Source organism: Ranitomeya variabilis, chromosome 2, assembly GCF_051348905.1.
Source record: "Ranitomeya variabilis isolate aRanVar5 chromosome 2, aRanVar5.hap1, whole genome shotgun sequence".
Classification (NCBI taxonomy): Eukaryota; Metazoa; Chordata; class Amphibia; order Anura; family Dendrobatidae; genus Ranitomeya; species Ranitomeya variabilis.
In genome coordinates, this window is record NC_135233.1 from 298,289,189 (window position 1) to 298,309,640 (window position 20,452).

Sequence of the window (20,452 nt, forward strand, 5' to 3'; positions counted from 1 at the left end):
ACAGGAAAGTATTTTTTTTTTTTTTTACATAGAAATGCAGATGTTCATTCTTTTGAGTGTTTTCTGGGCACTTTTTCAACCTGTGTGGAAAAAAGAAGGATTTTTGGCATTCACAGCAAAATCTCTTTCTTGCAGCTTTCATTGGAGGACACAGCACCCTATGGTTACCTGTGTCCCCCAATGAAGTGATAAAGAAGGATTTTTGGTACTCACCGTAAAATCTCTTTATTGCTTCATTGGGAGGACATAGGTAACCATAGGGTGCTGTGTCCCACAATGAAGCGATAAAGAAAACAAAACGTGTTTGTGCACATACTAGTAAGGGTGCGTTCACACTGAGGGGTTTTTGCTGCAGAAACAAAACTCGTGGTTTCTGGAGATTTTCTGCATTGAAAAAACCCAGTATGTGCACACCCTAAATAATATTTTCTCCGTCTAGTTTAAATTCCCATGCACCGTAGATGAGTACGTGCCCCTCGGCCAGACCCCCACCAGGTCCAAAAACAGCGCAAATCCAAAGATATCACAGGCGGCACCATAGATCCTTCCAAAAATCCAATCTGTAACCCAAAATATCTACAAGAGCCCAGGAGCGAGGAGGCAAAAACAGGGCTCAGGCTTCAGGCCATTTAGCCGAAACGTCGCCCGATTTTTACCTCCTCACTGCTGGGATTTCTATAAGGATCTATGGAGCCTCAGATATCTTTGGATTCACCGGATAAATATTTCAGGAAAAAAATACAGCGTTCCACAGGGTTGTTGGATTTTATTAGTAAGTCTCCACAGCAATGCCTCCATTGCCAGTCATGGTGCCCACCCTGGGGCTGGCAAGGTGGGGAGCAGCCAGAAGCCCCTCCGTGTGGCCCTAGCTGAGCCCTAAGACCCCCTGTACCTGTGTGTGGAGAGAGGACAGGTGGGCACGACGTGCCATTATCTCGGTGTAGTCCCCTCATCCCTGTGCATGAGGAGCTCCATGAATAAAGCCGGTCCCACCGTCACCCATGGACGCCCCTCGGGGCCACACAGGCGCTGCCTGCTATCAGCGCACACTCCCTGTACACGAGCTCCGCGGTGACTGACGTGTCCGCTCACATTCCCGGGTCTCCCCAGCACCGGAGCCGGCACACAACACACGACTAATGCCCCCTGACAACCGCCGGCGCTCTGCGGACCGCGGTCACATGACTCGGCGCCGCCATTTTGTCTTGTGAGTAAAGTGAGGTAAAAAAGAGAGAAGGGAAAGAAACCGGAAAGGAAGAGGGAGGCAGCCAGTCACACAGAGCGGAGCGGGGCACGGACTGCTGCCTGTCACCACCAGCTGTCAGGGAAGCCTCCGAGCAGGGTGACCCGGGAGCACGTAGCTGGAGAACCGGCGGTGACACATCCTGCATCCGTAGGCCCGGCCGGGAGTCAGCGCGGACAATGTCGGGGCAGTCCATCACCGACCGGATCACGGCGGCCCAGCACAGCGTCACCGGCTCGGCCCTGGCAAAAGCCGTGTGTAAGGCGACCACCCATGAGGTGATGGGGCCCAAGAAGAAGCACCTGGACTGTGAGTGATAAGTACATGGGGGGAGAGGTCTGTGCGTATGTATGTATGTATGTGTATATGGGCCACACATGTAATGTATGTATACACTGAGGTGTGTGTATATGGGCCACACATGTAATGTATGTATACACTGAGGTGTGTGTATATGGGCCACACATGTAATGTATGTATACACTGAGGTGTGTGTATATGGGCCACACATGTAATGTATGTATACACTGAGGTGTGTGTATATGGGCCACACATGTAATGTATGTATACACTGAGGTGTGTGTATATGGGCCACACATGTAATGTATGTATACACTGAGGTGTGTGTATATGGGTCACACATGTAATGTATGTATACACTGAGGTGTGTGTATATGGGCCACACATGTAATGTATGTATACACTGAGGTGTGTGTATGGGATACACATGTCATGTATGTATACACTGAGGTGTGTGTATGGGCCACGCATGTAATGTATGTATACACTGAGGTGTGTGTATATGGGCCACACATGTAATGTATGTATACACTGAGGTGTGTGTATATGGGCCACACATGTAATGTATGTATACACTGAGGTGTGTGTATATGGGCCACACATGTAATGTATGTATACACTGAGGTGTGTGTATATGGGTCACACATGTAATGTATGTATACACTGAGGTGTGTGTATATGGGCCACACATGTAATGTATGTATACACTGAGGTGTGTGTATGGGATACACATGTCATGTATGTATACACTGAGGTGTGTGTATGGGCCACGCATGTAATGTATGTATACACTGAGGTGTGTGTATATGGGCCACACATGTAATGTATGTATACACTGAGGTGTGTGTATATGGGCCACACATGTAATGTATGTATACACTGAGGTGTGTGTATATGGGCCACACATGTAATGTATGTATACACTGAGGTGTGTGTATATGGGCCACACATGTAATGTATGTATACACTGAGGTGTGTGTATATGGGCCACACATGTAATGTATGTATACACTGAGGTGTGTGTATATGGGCCACACATGTAATGTATGTATACACTGAGGTGTGTGTATATGGGCCACACATGTAATGTATGTATACACTGAGGTGTGTGTATATGGGCCACACATGTAATGTATGTATACACTGAGGTGTGTGTGTATGGGCCACACATGTAATGTATGTATACACTGAGGTGTGTGTATATGGGCCACACATGTAATGTATGTATACACTGAGGTGTGTGTATATGGGCCACACATGTAATGTATGTATACACTGAGGTGTGTGTATATGGGCCACACATGTAATGTATGTATACACTGAGGTGTGTGTATATGGGTCACACATGTAATGTATGTATACACTGAGGTGTGTGTATATGGGCCACACATGTAATGTATGTATACACTGAGGTGTGTGTATGGGATACACATGTCATGTATGTATACACTGAGGTGTGTGTATGGGCCACGCATGTAATGTATGTATACACTGAGGTGTGTGTATATGGGCCACACATGTAATGTATGTATACACTGAGGTGTGTGTATATGGGCCACACATGTAATGTATGTATACACTGAGGTGTGTGTATATGGGCCACACATGTAATGTATGTATACACTGAGGTGTGTGTATATGGGTCACACATGTAATGTATGTATACACTGAGGTGTGTGTATATGGGCCACACATGTAATGTATGTATACACTGAGGTGTGTGTATGGGCCACGCATGTAATGTATGTATACACTGAGGTGTGTGTATGGGACACACATGTAATGTATGTATACACTGAGGTGTGTGTATGGGCCACACATGTAATGTATGTATACACTGAGGTGTGTGTGTATGGGATACACGTCATGTATGTATACACTGAGGTGTGTGTGTATGGGATACACGTCATGTATGTATACACTGAGGTGTGTGTATGGGATACACATGTCATGTATGTATACACTGAGGTGTGTGCATATACTGTATATTCATTCATTCTCTGGCATGTACACACAGACCAAGACATACACTATATATGTATACAGCGACATGCACACTGTATATATGTGTGCACTGCACATGTCACATCTGTACTTATATATAGGGACAGTGCTGTTCACTCGTGTGATTATACATTGTTACCTGTGTATAAGATGCATACAGTAATATCATCTATATAAATATGTGTATCGGCATGTGACCCTTCTTGTGTGTGAATATATTATACATACAGTATCATTGTATGCCCCTGCATCAGTGTATATATACACCTGTTCACGGCATGTACTCATGATAATGTATACCGTCTGTATACTCGCATGTGTCCCTGTCAGTATATATGTCATACACACCACAGGCGATACTGACAATTATTTCCTATAGATTGTGTATGTGTCCTGTAGACTTACATTCTGCATCATATGACCCTGCCTGTGTGATCTGTACAACCCTCATCCTATATAATCTGTACTTTGTGTATATAATATATTTCAGTGTACATTATGTTGGATATATACTGTAATCTTGATGCTGACCTGTATAGTAACCTATATACCACGCATATAGATAACAATAAATGTAGGAGATGATTACATTCTCCAGGAGCCGATTACTTCTTAAGGCCCCGTCTCACGTAGCGAGGTCGCTAGCGAGATCGCTGCTGAGTCACAAGTTTTGTGACGCAACAGCGACCTCAGTAGCGATCTCGCTATGTTTGACACGTAGCAGCGATCAGGCCCCTGCTGTGAGATCGCTGGTCGTGTCGGAATGGCCTGGACCTTTTTTTGGTCGTTGAGGTCCCGCTGACATCGCTGAATCGGTGTGTGTGACACGGATTCAGCGATGTCTTCACTGGTAACCAGGATAAACATCGGGTTACTAAGCGCAGGGCCGCGCTTAGTAACCCGATGTTTACCCTGGTTACCATCGTAAATGTAAAAAAAAACCAAACAGTACATACTCACATTCCGGTGTCCGTCAGGTCCCTTGCCGTCCGCTTCCCGCACTAACTGACTGCCGGCCGTAAAGTGAAAGTACAGCACAGCGGTGACGTCACCGCTCTGCTGTTAGGGCCGGCGCTCAGTCAGTGCAGGAAGCGGACGCCGGGGGACGCGAAGGTGAGTATGTACTGTTTGTTATTTTACATTTTACACTGGTAACCAGGGTAAACATCGGGTTACTAAGCGCGGCCCTGCGCTTAGCAACCCGATGTTTACCCTGGTTACCCGGGGACCTCGGCATCGTTGGTCGCTGGAGAGCGGTCTGTGTGACAGCTCCCCAGCGACCACGCAGCGACTAAACAGCGACGCTGCAGCGATCGGCATCGTTGTCTGTATCGCTGCAGCGTCGCTATGTGTGACGGGGCCTTTAGTAGACCGGTAATTTGCTGACCTCCATAACATGAGTAGATAACAACCCAAAAGATTAGGCAGTCTGCAAATTTCTGGGCGAATTGACCATCCCTCACATCAAACTTTGTTCAAAATTCCTGCAAATGGTACCAATGAGTCTGCTCTGATGGTCCACCGATCCTGCCAGCTTGTGATTGCTGCAGTGATATAATGACACCTTGTTCAGCACGTGACCACCGATTGTGTACAAGCAGTCGGCATCTGACCACCGAGGCCACTGATTGTGTACAAGCAGCACCCGACATTTGGACCACGTCAGCCAAGACTGGGAGGAGCGCCAACCTGTTGGTTATCTTTCTCCAGCAATAGTGCAGTAACATTTTATTTTTTGCAGCCATACTTGAAGTAGGCTGCCTGTACTGGCAGATAATAGACAGAAGGTGATGGATAATAGCGTCTATGTCCCATTTTTCTAGCGTCAGGTTGTCTGTGATGGGTGATGAAACAAAGCATCTGGCTATAAGCATCAGTCAGGAACAAGTGCTGACATATAGCCTTCTAATACAGGGTGCATCCTAGGACGTACAGCTCAGGGGGTCACGCCTGTGGGAAGACTAGTGATGGATGGGCATTGGTGTACACGTCTCAAGATGGTGACCAAAAAGTATCACTTGGCACCTTCATTTCTCATTGTAAGCGCGTTTTGTTTTTTCTCTAATGCTTTTCATGTTTTATAACCTGGAGTCAGGGGTGGTTTAAGGGTAGCTAGGGCCCCGGGCTGTTCAGACACTGTGGGCCCCCTGGTCATGTGAGGGGGTCATCAGACATATACCTGAACCAGATTATTCCAGAAAAATAGTTGCTGTGTGAAACTATAACCTGTCAAACATCCATTGATCTAGTCAATTTACCCTTCAGTTAAGTATATAGTATACAGTGTATAGTGTCAGTGTATAGGTAACACTGACTCACCAGTGACGTCACTAGGTGAAGTCCTTCATCTTTCATCCAGCACAGACCGCCATCACTTCATTCAGCCAGGACTCGTCTCTGCAGGAAATAACACAGTTATCTCGAGCTCTGCTTGTAGAACACATTACTTAATTTTTCCCAACTTCTACATTACACCACATTAAGAAGAAGAGAGGACATAGTGTCACTCTACACAGTAACAGGACCGCCCTCCCATTTAAAACAGTGTCCTCAAAAAATAAAATAAATACATCACTGCAGTAATAATATCCCTCAATTGGCCCCTATGGTAATAATAATATCCCCCATCCTGGCCCCGTGTATCTCATTCCTGGCTTCAGCCATATGTTCTCCCATCCTGTCTTCATGAGTATCCATTCTGCCCCATATGATCTCCCCATCCTGCCCCATCCGTCTCCATCGTATCCATCCTGCGCCATGATCCTGCCCCCATGTCTTTCATTGTGCCCCGTGTCTCCAATCATGCTCCGTATCTACATTCTGCCCATGTCTCCAGTCCTGCCCCCAGGGTGTCCAGCATCCTGGCCTGGGCCCCCCTGATTGCTGTTCGCAATAAAAAAAAAAAAAAAAAGTTCTCCTCACCTGTCCGCGCTCCTTCGGCGAAGCTCTCTCCTCGCAGCTGAAGCACGCACTCGCCGGCGACTGACAATGACATCAGACGCGTGCGTGCTGCAGGTGATGTCAGCTGCCAGCCTTCGATTGGCTGGCGGCTGTTAACTATCGACGTGCGTGGCCCTGTGAGCAGATGAGACCCCTCTGCCCACCGGGCCCATACGCCAGTCAGGGCAGTAATGCCCTGATGGCGGCGGGCAATCTGAGCGGTAGCCCAGGGCCCCCCACCACTTGGCCCTGTGCTACCACCCAGATTGACCCCATTATAATCCGCCCCTGCCTGGAGTGTAGATGAGGGTACAGGGGTTCTGCAGTGATTGCGGGTTGTAGATGGGTAGGGGGAGCACTCACTTATCAGTCTTATCAGATCATTATTTTGGTGTTCAGTGAAGAGATCGCTATCATTGTGCCACTACAGCTTTTAAGTCACTTCTGTTATCTACAGTAATAATCTTTATAATAATCTTTATTTTTATATAGCGCTAACATATTCCGCAGCGCTGTCCCCAATGGGGCTCACAATCTAAATTCCCTATCAGTATGTCTTATGTGGGAGGAAATCCACGCAAACACGAGGAGAACATACAAACTCCTTGCAGATGTTGTCCAAGGTGGGATTAGAACCCAGGCTGCTATTCACTGAGCCACCGTGCTGCCCACAGAAAGACAAGAGGACCACAGGTAGAGGGGCAATGTATGGTGTATTTTCACATAGGTTCCCCCCCCCCCCCCAACTAATGTTTTTTGTTTCTGGATCTTTTGTAAACTTCGCAGTGGAATATTTTTATAATTTTAACTGGAAATGCAGGAAAAAATGTTACAAAAAACTACAGCTGCAAATGTACAACATGTGAGTAAACATATACGCTGGAGGAATCTGTAGTTCTCTAAAATTATTACGGTATGTGCAGACGGTCAGTAAATGCTGAGGGTTGGACACTGTGTACTTGTGCAGCATCCAACCCACAGCGTTCAGATGTTACAGTATAGTGAAGGGGATTTCAAGACATCCCATGTCCAGAGATGCCCGTGGAGATGGACATGTGGCGTGTCTCTCCAGACTGCAGCATGTCTATTTATCTTTCGGAGACGCGAGCCTCCTCAAGGTAAATTTCACCCGTAGAACGTATTGGACGCTGTGAATCTGCACGGCTCGGTGAACACCTGCGGATTCTCCTGTGTTCAATAGACGGCAACACTTTGGATGCAGTGGACATGCGCTTGCCTTTTCCTGATCGTGTGCACATACCCTAAAAGGGCTTTCCGAGACCGGAAAATGTATGGTCTATCCTTATTTTGAGCTTCACTTGGGCACTGTTGTGCACATTTGCTAGTGGCGATGCCTGATATTGCAGCCCATTTCCATTCACTTGCATGGTACTTGGCAGTCAAACCTGGCACAACGGCAACTTGAAAGTACTGAGCCCTTCGTGGCAAACAATCAGGAGGACGAGGTGTTCACTGAAGTTCCACTGCTTCTTTATTTGGCTGATTGGGCAGATGCCAGGAATAGGACCCCCACTAACCTTATATTAGTGGCCTATTCTATTATTTCTGTCCCACTAAACCTTTTTAATGAGAACTTTTTAGGACTGTAGGAGAATAGTTTCTGCATTATGTAATAAAGACGTTTTAATATGTAATGCAAATTAGTACCGAAGAAGAGCCACGTGGCAATGATGCCCTTCTCCAGAAAAGTGATTCTGGCCTGTCGCTAAAAGTGCCCTTTGTGACTTGATTGATATCCCTTTGGTCAAGATACATCCTCACAAGCCAGCTGCCGAGCATGTGCATTGGAGTTGGATGTAATGGACTTTACCTGTACAGGGATGCTACAGGAGTTAGTTTGTGATGATTTATCCAGGCCTGTGCGGGTATATGAATCCTGTGCCTGGTGTCAAGGGTGTGTCAGAGGCTCCAGATCATCGCTCTGCATCTGACTGCAGAAGGTCTCAGCAGTTTGCTTGCCTGGACCAGGGTGTTTATAACTTTCAGCTGGCTGCTGGAAGTTGTGGGTGATATTTCTATTTGCATTTCCCTGTTGAGGCTTGGAGCTATAGCAGCCTGCTATCTTCTTTGGTGTTTGGAGAATGTCTGCGTTTTTTCCTGAGTCTACTCAAGCTAAGTGTTTCCCTTATTTGTTTATCCCATCTGTCTTTAGTGGTAGTGGGGATTGACTAGCGTCTATCTTGTCCTTCCCGTAGCAGGGCTTATTGCCAGGGTCAGGCAGGGATTAGGTATCTATTGGCGATAGGTGCGGAACCTATATAGGGATGATAGGGCAGATAGGGTAACTTTAAATCTGCCTAGGGGTCTTCACTCCCCCTTTCCCTAGTGTTTGGTTCCCTTTCCCATATCCCTTCGTGTTGCACTTAGCCTTTCCCACACGTTGCATGACATTTATTATTATTATTATTTATTTATATAGCACCATTAATTCCATGGTGCTGTACATGAGAAAGGGGTTACATACAGGGTAATAAATATCGTTTACAGTAAACACGTTTACAGTGACAGACTGGTACAGAGGGGAGAGAGGACCCTGTCCTTGCGGACTTACATTCTATGGGATAGTGGGGAAGAGACAGAAGGTCGGAGGTGCAGCAGCTCTGGCGGTGGTGAGGTGGCTGCTCTGGCGATGGCGAGGCGGCAGAATGGTTATTGCAGGCTGTAGGCTTTCTTGAAGAGATGGGTTTTCAGGTTCCGTCTGAAGGATCCGAGGGTGGTGGATAGTCGGACGTGTTGAGGCATGGAATTCCAGAGGATGGGGGATTTTCGGGAGAAATCTTGGAGGCGGTTGTGTGAGGACCGAATAAGTGTGCTGGAGAGTAGGAGGTCTTGGGAGGATCGGAGATTACGTGAGGGAAGGTATTGGGAGATTAGTTCAGAGATATAGGGAGGGGACAGGTTGTGGATGGCTTTGTAGATCAGTGTTAGTAGTTTGATCTGGATTCGTTGGGGAATTGGGAGCCAGTGGAGGGATTTGCAAAGGGGAGTAGTGAGGAGAGAGGTGGATTAGCCGGGCAGCAGAGTTGAGGACAGACTGGAGTGGTGCAAGAGAGTTAGCGGGGGAGGCCACAGAGGAGGGTGTTGCAGTAGTCGAGGCGGGAGATGATAAGGGCATGCACAAGAGTCTTAGTAGATTGTGGGGTGAGGAAGGGACGGATTCTGGCAATATTTTTGAGTTTGAGGCGACAAGAGGTGGCAAGAGCTTGAACGTGCTGTTTGAAGGACAAGGCAGAGTCGAGAGTTGCCCCGAGGCAGCGGTTTTCAGGTGCGGGAGAGAACGTGATGCCGTTTACCATAATAGATAGATCAGGTAGGGGGGATACGTGAGATGGGGGAAAGATGATGAGTTCGGTTTTGTCTACATTGAGTTTTAGGAAGCGAGAGGTGAAGAAGGAGGATATGGCTGACAGAAACTCCGGGATTCTGGACAGAAGAGAGGCGACATCTGAGCCAGAGAGGTAGATCTGAGTGTCGTCCGCATACAGATGGTACTGGAAGCCATGGGACTTTGAGTTGCCCTAGGCCAAGGGTATAGATGGAAAAAAGTAGGGGCCCTAGGACAGAGCCTTGAGGGACTCCAACAGAGAGAGGGTGGGATGAGGAGGTAGTGTGGGAGTGGGAGACGCTAAATGTGCGGTCGGAAAGGTATGAGGCAATCCAGGACAGGGCAAGGTCTTTGATGCCAAGGGAAGAAAGAATCTGTAGCAGTAGACAGTGGTCGACTGTGTCAAAAGCAGAGGACAGGTCAAGGAGAAGGAGGATGGAGAACTGTCTGTTAGCTTTGGCTGTGAGTAAGTCATTAGTAATTTGTCAGGGCAGTTTCGGTGGAGTGGTTGGGGCGGAAGCCAGATTGTAGGTTGTCAAGGAGAGAGTTAGATGAGAGGTGGGAGGAAATTTGAGCATGGACATGCTGCTCAAGGAGTTTTGAAGCAAACGGGAGCAGTGATATGGGGCGATAGCTGGGCATAGCAGTTGGGTCAAGGTTAGTCTTTTTGAGGATGGGTGTGATGGTGGCATGTTGGAAGGTACCAGAAGATAGCGATAGGTTGAAGAGATGGGTTAGGGCTGGAATGAGCATGTTAGTGAGGTTGAGGAGCAAGTGGGAGGGGATGGGGTCAAGTGCACAGGTGGTGAGGTGTGATTTGGAGAAGAGGCGAGTAAGCGCTCCTTCAGTGATGTTGGAGAGGGAGGTTATTAGGGAAGGGCAGAGGTCCGGTATATGGAGTGGTTGGGGACGTGGAGCAGTTAGGGTTTGCCTTGTTTGGTCGATCTTGTTTTTGAAGTAGGTGGCAAAGTCCTCGGAGAAGATGAGGGGAGTTGGGGGTGGCAGTGGTGGGCGGAGGAGGGAGTTAAATGTGCTGAACATTATCACCTGCCATTCACGTTTGCAAAAGAAAGAAGAAAAACCTGACACTTGGTTTTTTGGTTTTTTGTGTGTGTGTGTGTGTGTGTGTGTGTGTCTGTGTGTGTTTTTTCTGTGTGGGTTTTTTTCCCCTTTGCTGGGTTCACGGATCCTGCTGCTGTGCTAGCACAGCAGCTGCAGAGGTTGTCACTGGAGGTGACCGACCTTCGTTCTGAGGTCCAGCAGCAACGGCAGCAGACTCCAATTGTGGGGGATGCTGTGGGTTGGCCGGTCCAGCTTGAACCCAGAGTTGCCCTCCTGGACAGGTTTTCTGGGGGTAGGGACAGGTTTTTTTTGTATTTAAGGAGGCATGGAAATAGTACTTTAAACTTCATCCTTACTCCTCTGGAGATAAGGAGCAACGAGTAGGAATTATTTCACTGTTACAGTGGGAACCTCCATTCTGGGCTTTTGCTCTGCCACAGGATTTATTTTGTCTCCAGTCAGTGAAGTTTGTCAGGGCCCTTGCCCTGATCTATGATGATCCTGATAGTATTTCCTTGGCTGAATCCAAGCTGCATCACATTCTACAAAGGAATCAATCAGTGGAGACTTTTAGCTCTGAATTCCGCAGGTGGTCGATAACGAATTGACGCCTGCAGGACAGATGGGTAAGACCACCAGCTTCTGATCCCTCTTTCCGGGACAAGATCCTGGTGTTGGAGGGAAGGTCCAGGGTGAACCTATACTTGTGGAGTTGGAGGAACCCATCCAGTTGGGGGGTGCGTTCATGTCGTATGTTTCCCCCGACATTTGCAAGAAAAAGGGTGTATGGGTTTTGTTTTGTTTTTTTTCGGTGGGAAGAAGGGACATTTTATTGGGGCATATCATGTAATTCCAAAGCCCAAAGAAATATCACCCACAACTTCCAGCAGCCAGCTGAAAGTTATAAACACATTGCGGTAAAAAACGCAGCATGTTCATTAATTTTGCGGATTTTTCACGTTTTTGCAGCTATTTAATGCATTGGGAAGCTCCAGAAAAAAAAGCATGTGGATTTCTTGCAGAAAATGTCCGGTTTTGTTCAGGAAACTTCTGCAAGAAATTCTGACGTGTGCACATAGCCTAAAAATGCCTGGTTTTCTTGGATACACAAAGGATGGCGCTGGGCCAGAATGATGCAAAAAAAAGTAACTTCTGCTTCTTCATTTTCACAATCTTTGGAGAGTACAGTAGCCGCCACCAGCGCCATTCATTCACAGGTCACATAACCAGTTCTGTCATCCATTGCCAATCTTGTGCCGCCTTCTACCACTTCATGGACTTCACTGTCTTTGCTGAATGAAAAAATCCTTGTTTTTATTTGTTTCACTACATGGAATGACAATGTGGTATTGCTGAGTCCCTGTGATGGGTTCTGCTTCCTGTAAATGATATTTTAACAAACTCTCCTCCACTTCGTAGTCCTGGTTTGTACAATACATGAACTCGATGTTAAGAATATTTTTCTCAATTTGAACAGTTGCCTGGGTGTTAAGATTTGGTGTGAATATGGCCTCTGGAGGCCCGAGCTGCCGGCCTTTCATCTGCTCTGCATTCACGGTCTACCCCTGTTTATTCTCAGGTTGAGCCCTAACGAAGCTTTCTCCTCTGTCCTCTCTCCTGCTTCTAAGCTGTAACATAATAAAATAATACAGTAATATCTAAAAATCATGGATTATTTGGTAAATATAGACCCCACACTTTTAGACCACAGGCTGAACAGCTCTGGATTCAAGATTTTCGAATTGAAACTGTAATAGTTTTATTTTTTAAAATATGATCCCATCACGATCCCAACTTGTATTTTGGTACAGACGTGGCTAGGAGCATAGCAAGCACATATGCAGTTTTTGAAATTAAACTTTTTTTTTTGGGGGGGCGGGATTCGTTTTAAAGTTTTGCGTTTGCATTCTCATGGGTAAAATATTATCAAAGATACTCTTGTGACATATCTGGTGAAAGCCTGTACAGTTCTGAGTAGAATGGTGTTTATTTTGTTTCTCTCTTTGTTTTCTAGCCTGAGTTATGAGGAGAAATGTAAAGGCAGGCAACACCGAAATTCGCACTTTTTCCAAACTTTGAAAATCAATTTTTTAAAAAAAAAATCTAGAATTTTTTTTCTACACATTTTCCATTCTCTGTCACTATTACCAAATAACAAAATCTCAAAAGAATTAAAAATATAGAGTTAAAAATCATTTGTTCACTTCACATGGAATGACCCATGGATGGAATAGTACCTCACGTGCGATCAGCCGCTCTCACAGGGGAGCGTGGCCGGGTGTCGGCTGATTCTCACAGCTGACACCCGGGTCATTCCACATCAAGTGGACCAGTTTTAAAAATCGTCCCCACTCGACCTTCTCCGATTTTGCTGAAAATTTATAAGGATGTACATGTATGTTTGAAAAGAGGTTCTGTAAATTTTTAGGGCCAGATCTCATATACATTGGGCACTGTTGACCTTTCACTGGAGGTTCCACCAAGCCTGCGGCTTCAGCTAAGAGGATTTTGCAAACTTTGGCACATAGCCATTAGAGTTCTATACTGGCTATGATGCTGAAATTTGGCATACTAGCTCAACTTTTGCTGCTAAACACGATGAAATTATTACCGGCTATGACAAAACAATATTTTGGCCGCCATTTTGTGTCAAAGTAGCTTGAAAAACGCGTCGCATAAAATTTATGCTAAACTTTGCCCATATATAACTCAAGACCAAAAACCAATAGTAACTGGTGCTTTGCCCTGTACACCAAACATCTACATGACTTTGCATTGCTGCAATATCACGGTCAAAGCATATGTATTTGTGGAAATATTCACACCCACATATGATGAAAAACTTTAAAAAAACGAATTTTACCTATTTTTAGGTCAAATTTCTCAAAAAGGGTACCCCTAAAATATATTAAGTCTGAAATCATTAGAAAGAGCACATTTTTCTCTACAAGGATCATTGTTTTTTTTTTTTTTTGGAGTCTCTCAGTTTAAGAAATGAAAAATGCCACTGAACATGGTGTTATTTATTAATACGCAATGAATGGTAACTGCACTATTCAAACCCTTGCGTTGGTCCATGGTGGTTATACCACAACCAATTCCCTAAGAATTGGTATTATAATCCTATTAAGAATTGTAATAATGCTGTCTTTCGAGAATTGGCAGCCCCATCGCCTAGGAGCCGTGGCCGATAGCCGTGCAAGGCGAGCCTCGGACGGTCTCTTTATCGCAGGTTCCGAAGCCTGAGGGTGGGTGTCTTTGCCTAGGATCCCAAGCCTAATATTGGGTATCTTTTGTTGGTTCCCAAACCATAATGTTCAGTCTAAGTTGTCTGGAATTGTTGCTGAATTTGCAACATAATCGGTTCAGAGAAGCTGTATTGTCGGCCCATTGCTGTTGCAGTTGGTGCTGGAATTATTGCTATGATTGACTGCTCGGGAATCCAGCATGTATCATTTCTCACAGGCCAGTGAAAGAAGCTAGCTGGTCCATGAGGATGCATAAAATTTATTAATGCATCATGCTCGTCGACTGAAATTTCAGAAATATTTCCAATCCACCAGTTCCTATCGTAAATGCAGGCAATGTATTGCCCTGGCTGGAGGTTTGCATTTGGCACAAAAGGCATTTCTGATCTGACAGATCTATCTACATGGGCAATGAAAGATGATGGGTCATTTGACACCCTTTTGTCATCAATTGGCACAAACTGGTGATTTTCTCTTGTTCCAGCAATTGTTTGTCCATCTTTGAACCTTTCCTCTTGAACTACCCGTATTTTGTCAATTTTTTCTTTTGGAACAAAAAAAAACTTGATTCCATGCAGTTGCTCGTTGCAAAAGTTGAATAAATCGTTGCAAAAGTTGAATAAATCCACCGGGGTCAGTATTTGGTTTTCAGATGGGCGTTGAAGACTGGCACGAGCTGCCAACCTCTTTGCTGTCCCTCCAATCCCATCACAGGGTGACTTTCCATGACTGGTACCAAAAAAATTCCATTCAGCGCTGATATTGAAATCAGCATTGTGATGGCACAAGTTGAGAAAATTTTTGAAATTTTTGTACTGGGCTGCAGATCCATCGCTGAAGTAGTGGATATGACGAATCCCATAGATGAGTCTTGAGATACTCCACAATTACTGTTAAGAAAGTGTGGACTGCAACTGTGTCATGTCGTGAGCAATCACTGATTATGCACAAGCTGATATTCTGCGCAGCTTCACCATTTAACTCCTTGAAGTAAATTACAAATGGGTGTACTGTAGCTTGACTATTTTCCCAATGGAAACCTTGAATGGCATCTTGAACAATAAATGAGTAATTTTCAGCAAAGTCCATAAGGATCACAAGCTCTCCAGGTCTCAGATTTTCCTTGAACGATTTCAGATAGCAACTTTGATGCTTGGCGATTGTAGTGATGGCTACAAAAAGTTTAGAAATTTTCAAAACCAATTCTTCAATGAAATCTTCTATAGTCAGTTGTTTGGTATCAAGCGTGTCTCAATCAGTGTGAATCCATTGTTTGAACTCAATAATATCTTCAGGGTCACTGTTGTACAAACACATTGACTAGAAATTCTTTTAAAACTTCAGGACCCGGGCATTTATCACAACGGCCAAGCATACAATTCCACAGACCATTTTGCATATGAGCTCTTTGTAGTCATCATTGATTGGGCATGCTGCAAGCATTAGTTTGACATTTTGGTGAATGGTACACATGCATGATGCATTAATTAATTTTATGCATCCTCATGGACCAGCTAGCTTCTTTCACTGGCCTGTGAGAAATGATACATGCTGGATTCCCGAGCAGTCAATCATAGCAATAATTCCAGCACCAGCTGCAACAGCAATGGGCCGACAATACAGCTTCTCTGAACCGATTATGTTGCAAATTCAGCAACAATTCCAGACCACTTAGACTGAACATTATGGTTTGGGAACCAACAAAAGATACCCAATATTAGGCTTGGGATCCTAGGCAAAGACACCCACCCTCAGGCTTCGGAACCTGCGATAGAGACCGCCCGAGGTTCGCCTTGCACGGCTATCGGCCACGGCTCCTAGGCGATGGGGCTGCCAATTCTCGACAGACAGCATTATTACAATTCATAATAGGATTATAATACCAATTCTTAGGGAATTGGTTGTGGTATAACCACCATGGACCAACGCAAGGGTTTGAATACTGCAGTTACCATTCATTGCGTATTAATAAATAACACCATGTTCAGTGGCATTTTTCATTTCTTAAACTGAGAGACTCCAAAAAAAACCCCCAATGATCCTTGTAGAGAAAAATGTGCTCTTTCTAATGATATCAGAATTAATATATTTTAGGGGTACCCTTTTTGAGAAATTTGACCTAAAAATAGGTAAAATTCGTTTTTTTAAAGTTTTTCATCATATGTGGGTGTGAATATTTCCACAAATACATATGCTTTGACCGTGATATTGCAGCAATGCAAAGTCATGTAGATGTTTGGTGTACAGGGCAAAGCACCAGTTACTATTGGTTTTTGGTCTTGAGTTATATATGGGCAAAGTTTAGCATAAATTTTATGCGACGCGTTTTTCAAGCTACTTTGACACAAAATGGCGGCTGAAATATTGTTTTGTCATAGCCAGTAATAATTTTATCGTGTTTAGCAGCAAAAGTTGAGCTAGTATGCCAAATTTCAGCATCATAGCCAGTATAGAACTCTAATGGCTATGTGCCAAAGTTTGCAAAAATCCTCTTAGCTGAAGCCGCAGGCTTGGTGGAACCTCCAGTGAAAGGTCAACAGTGCCCAATGTATTTGAGATCTGGCCCTAAAAATTTACAGAACCTCTTTTCAAACATACATGTACATCCTTATAAATTTTCAGCAAAATCGGAGAAGGTCGAGTGGGGACCACTGGTCCACTTGAAATGGAATGACCCACCCGGCACTATGTGCCAGGAGCGGTCATGGACCGCTCCCGGCACTTTAACCCCCGGAACACTGCAATCAAACAAGATCGCGGCGTTCCAGTGGCATAGGGAAGCATCACGCAAGGAGGGGGCTCCCTGCATTCTTCCCTGAGACCCTCAGAACAATGCGATGTGATTGCCTTGTTCCGAAGGCCTCCTCCCTGCAGGCCCCCGGATCCAAGATGGCCATGGGGTCCTGCAGGGAGGTGGCATGTCAGTGCCTGCTGAGAGCTGGCGCTGAGAAGCCTCCTACACTACCTGTCAGATCGCTGATCTCACACAGTGCTGTGCACTTTATACAGTGAGGTCCCATGTAAAATAGTAAGAAAAAAAATTACCGTATATACTCGAGTATAAGCCGAGATTTTCAGCCCAAATTTTTGGTCTGAAAGTGCCCCTCTCGGCTTATACTCGAGGCAGGGTCGGCGGGTGAGGGGGAGAGGGCGCTGAGGCATACTCACCTGCTTCCGGGGCTCCTGGCGCTGTCCCTGCAGTCCCACGGTCTCCGGGTGCCGCAGCTCTTCCCCTGTTCAGCGGTCACGTGGGACTGCTCATTAGAGAAATGAATATGGACTCCACTCCCATAGGGGTGGAGCCGCATATTCATTTCTCTGAGTGGTAATGGTGACCGCTGATAGAGGAAGAGGCTGTGGCACCGAAGACCAGCTTTCCGGGGGAAGGAGCGGGACGCCGGGAGCAGGTAAGTATTACATATTCACCTGTCCGCGTTCCACATGCCGGGCGCCGCTCCATCTTCCCGGCGTCTCTCCGCACTGACTGTGCAGGTCAGAGGGCGCGATGACGCATATAGTGTGCGCGCCGCCCTCTGCCTGATCAGTCAGTGCAGAGAGACGCCGGGACGGGACGCTGAGGAGCTGCAAGCAAGAGAGGTGAGTATGTGTTTTTTTGTTTTTTTTTTATTGCAGCAGCAGCAATGGCACAGCTTTCTATGGTACATCTATGGGGCAATAATGAACGGTGCAGAGCACTATATGGCACAGCTATGGGGCAATAATGAACGGTGCAGAGCACTATATGGCACAGCTATGGGGCAATAATGAACAGTGCAGAGCACTATATGGCACAGCTATGGGGCAATAATGAACGGTGCAGAGCACTATATGGCACAGCTATGGGGCAATAATGAATGGTGCAGAGCACTACATGGCACAGCTATGGGGCCATAATGAACGGTATGGAGCATCTATTTTTATTTTTGAAATTCACCGGTAGCTGCTGCATTGACCACCCTAGGCTTATACTCGAGTCAATAATTTTTCCCAGTTTTTTTGGCAAAATTAGGGGGGTCGGCTTATACTCGGGTCGGTTTATAGTCGAGTATATACGGTAACATGTAAAAATATATTTTTTTAAATTCCTAAGGAAAAAATAAATATTGTTCCAATAAATACATGTCTTTATGTAAAAAAACAAAATAAAAGTACACATATTTAGTATCGCCTCGTCCGTAACGACCCGACCTAGAAAACTGTCCCACGAGTTAACCCCTTTCATGAACACCGTAAAAAATAAAAACTGCCTTATCAATTTTACCACACCCGGAACGGTATAAACGCCCCACCCAAATAAAATTCATGAATTGCTGATTTTTGTTGATTCTGCCTCCCAAAAATCATAATAAAAGCGATCAAAAAATGTCATGTGCCCGAAAATAGTACCAATAAAAACGTCAACTTGTCCCACAAAAAACAAGACCTCACATGACTCTGTGTGAAAATATGGGAAAATTATAGCTCTGAAAATGTGATGCAAAAATTTTTTTTTGCAATAAAAAGCGTCTTTTAACGTGTGACAGCTGCCAATCATAAAAACCCACTATAAATAGTAAATCAAACACCCCTTTATCACCCTCTTAGTTAGGGAAAAATAATAAAATAAAAGTATTTATTTCCATTTCCCATTAGGGTTAGGGTTGGGATTAGGGTTAGGGGTGTGTTGGGGTTAGGGGTGGGTTGGGGTTAGGGTTGGGATTAGGGTTAGGGGTGTGGTTATGGTTAGGGTTGGAGTTAGAATTGGGGGGTTTCCACTGTTTAGGCACATCAAGGGCTCTCCAAACGTGACATGGCGTCCGATCTCAATTCCAGCCAATTCTGTGTTGAAAAAGTAAAACAGTGCTCCTTCCCTTCCGAGCTCTGCCGTGCGCCCAAACAGTGATTTACCCCCACATATGGGGGTATCGGCTTACTCAGGACAAATTGGACAACAACTTTTATGGTCCAATTTCTTCTGTTACCCTTGGGAAAATAAACATTTTGGGGCTAAAATATCATTTTTGTGGGGAAAAAAATACTTTTTTTTTTATTTTCACGGCTCTGCGTTATAAACTTCAGTGAAACATTTGGGGGTTCAAAGTTCTCACAACACATCTAGATAAGTTCCTTGGGGGGGGGGTCTAGTTTCTAAAATGGGCTCACTTGTGGAGGGTTTCTACTGTTAAGGTACCGTCACATTAAGCGACGCTGCAGCGATAGCGACAGCGATGCCGATCGCTGCAGCGTCGCTGTTTGGTCGCTGGAGAGCTGTCACACAGACCGCTCTCCAGCGACCAACGATGCCGAGGTCCCCGGGTAACCAGGGTAAACATCGGGTTGCTAAGCGCAGGGCCGCGCTTAGTAACCCGATGTTTACCCTGGTTACCAGCGTAAAAGTTAAAAAAACAAACAGCACATACTCACCAGCGCGTCCCCCAGCGTCTGCTTCCTGACACTGACTGAGCTCCGGCCCTAACAGCACAGCGGTGACGTCACCGCTGTGCTTTCACTTTCAGTTTAGGGCCGGCGCTCAGTCAGTGTCAGGAAGCAGAGGCTGGGGGACGCGCTGGTGAGTATGTGCTGTTTGTTTTTTTTAACTTTTACGCTGGTAACCAGGGTAAACATCGGGTTACTAAGCGCGGCCCTGCGCTTAGTAACCCGATGTTTACCCTGGTTACCAGTGTAAAATATCGCTGGTATGGTTGCTTTTGCTGTCAAACACGGCGATACACGGCGACCTAGCGACCAAATAATGTGCAGACCTTCTAGCAGCGACCAGCAATTTCACAGCGGGATTCTGATCGCTGCTGCGTGTCAAATACAGCGATATCGCTCCCTAGGACGCTGCAACGTCACAGATCGCTGGCGACGTTGCTTAGTGTGACGGTACCTTTAGGCACATCAGGGGCTCTGCAAACGCAACATGACGCCCGCAGACCATTCTATCAAAGTCTGCATTTCAAAACGTCACTACTTCCCTTCCGAGCCCCGACGTGCACCCAAACAGTGGTTTACCCCCACATATGGGGTATCGGCGTACTCAGGACAAATTGGACAACAACTTTTGGGGTCCAATTTCTCCTGTTACCCTTGGTAAATAAAACAAACTGGCTCTGAAGTAAATTTTTCATGAAAAAAGTTAAATGTTCATTTTTTTTTTTTTAACATTCCAAAAATTCCTATGAAGCACCTGAAGGGTTAATAACCTTTTGAATGTGGTTTTGAGCACCTTGAGGGGTGCAGTTTTTAGAATTGTGTCACTTTTGGGTATTTTTCTATCATATAGACCCCTCGAGGTGACTTCAAATGTGATGTGGTCCCTAAAGAAAA

The 20,452-nt window shown here is 45.6% G+C and overlaps 1 protein-coding gene across 4 annotated transcripts in view; it reads left to right on the plus strand.

Moving 5' to 3' along the window:
• Positions 1–1,022: 1,022 nt before the first annotated feature.
• LOC143805609 (phosphatidylinositol-binding clathrin assembly protein-like) overlaps positions 1,023–20,452 on the plus strand; it is a 115,838-nt gene continuing 96,408 nt past the window's right edge. For all 4 annotated transcript variants that reach the window (XM_077285123.1, XM_077285125.1, XM_077285124.1 and 1 more), the window contains exon 1: positions 1,023–1,552. In XM_077285123.1, the coding sequence (XP_077141238.1) occupies positions 1,423–1,552 (130 nt within the window). In that variant the 5' untranslated portion in view covers positions 1,023–1,422. The remainder of the gene's footprint in view (positions 1,553–20,452) is intronic.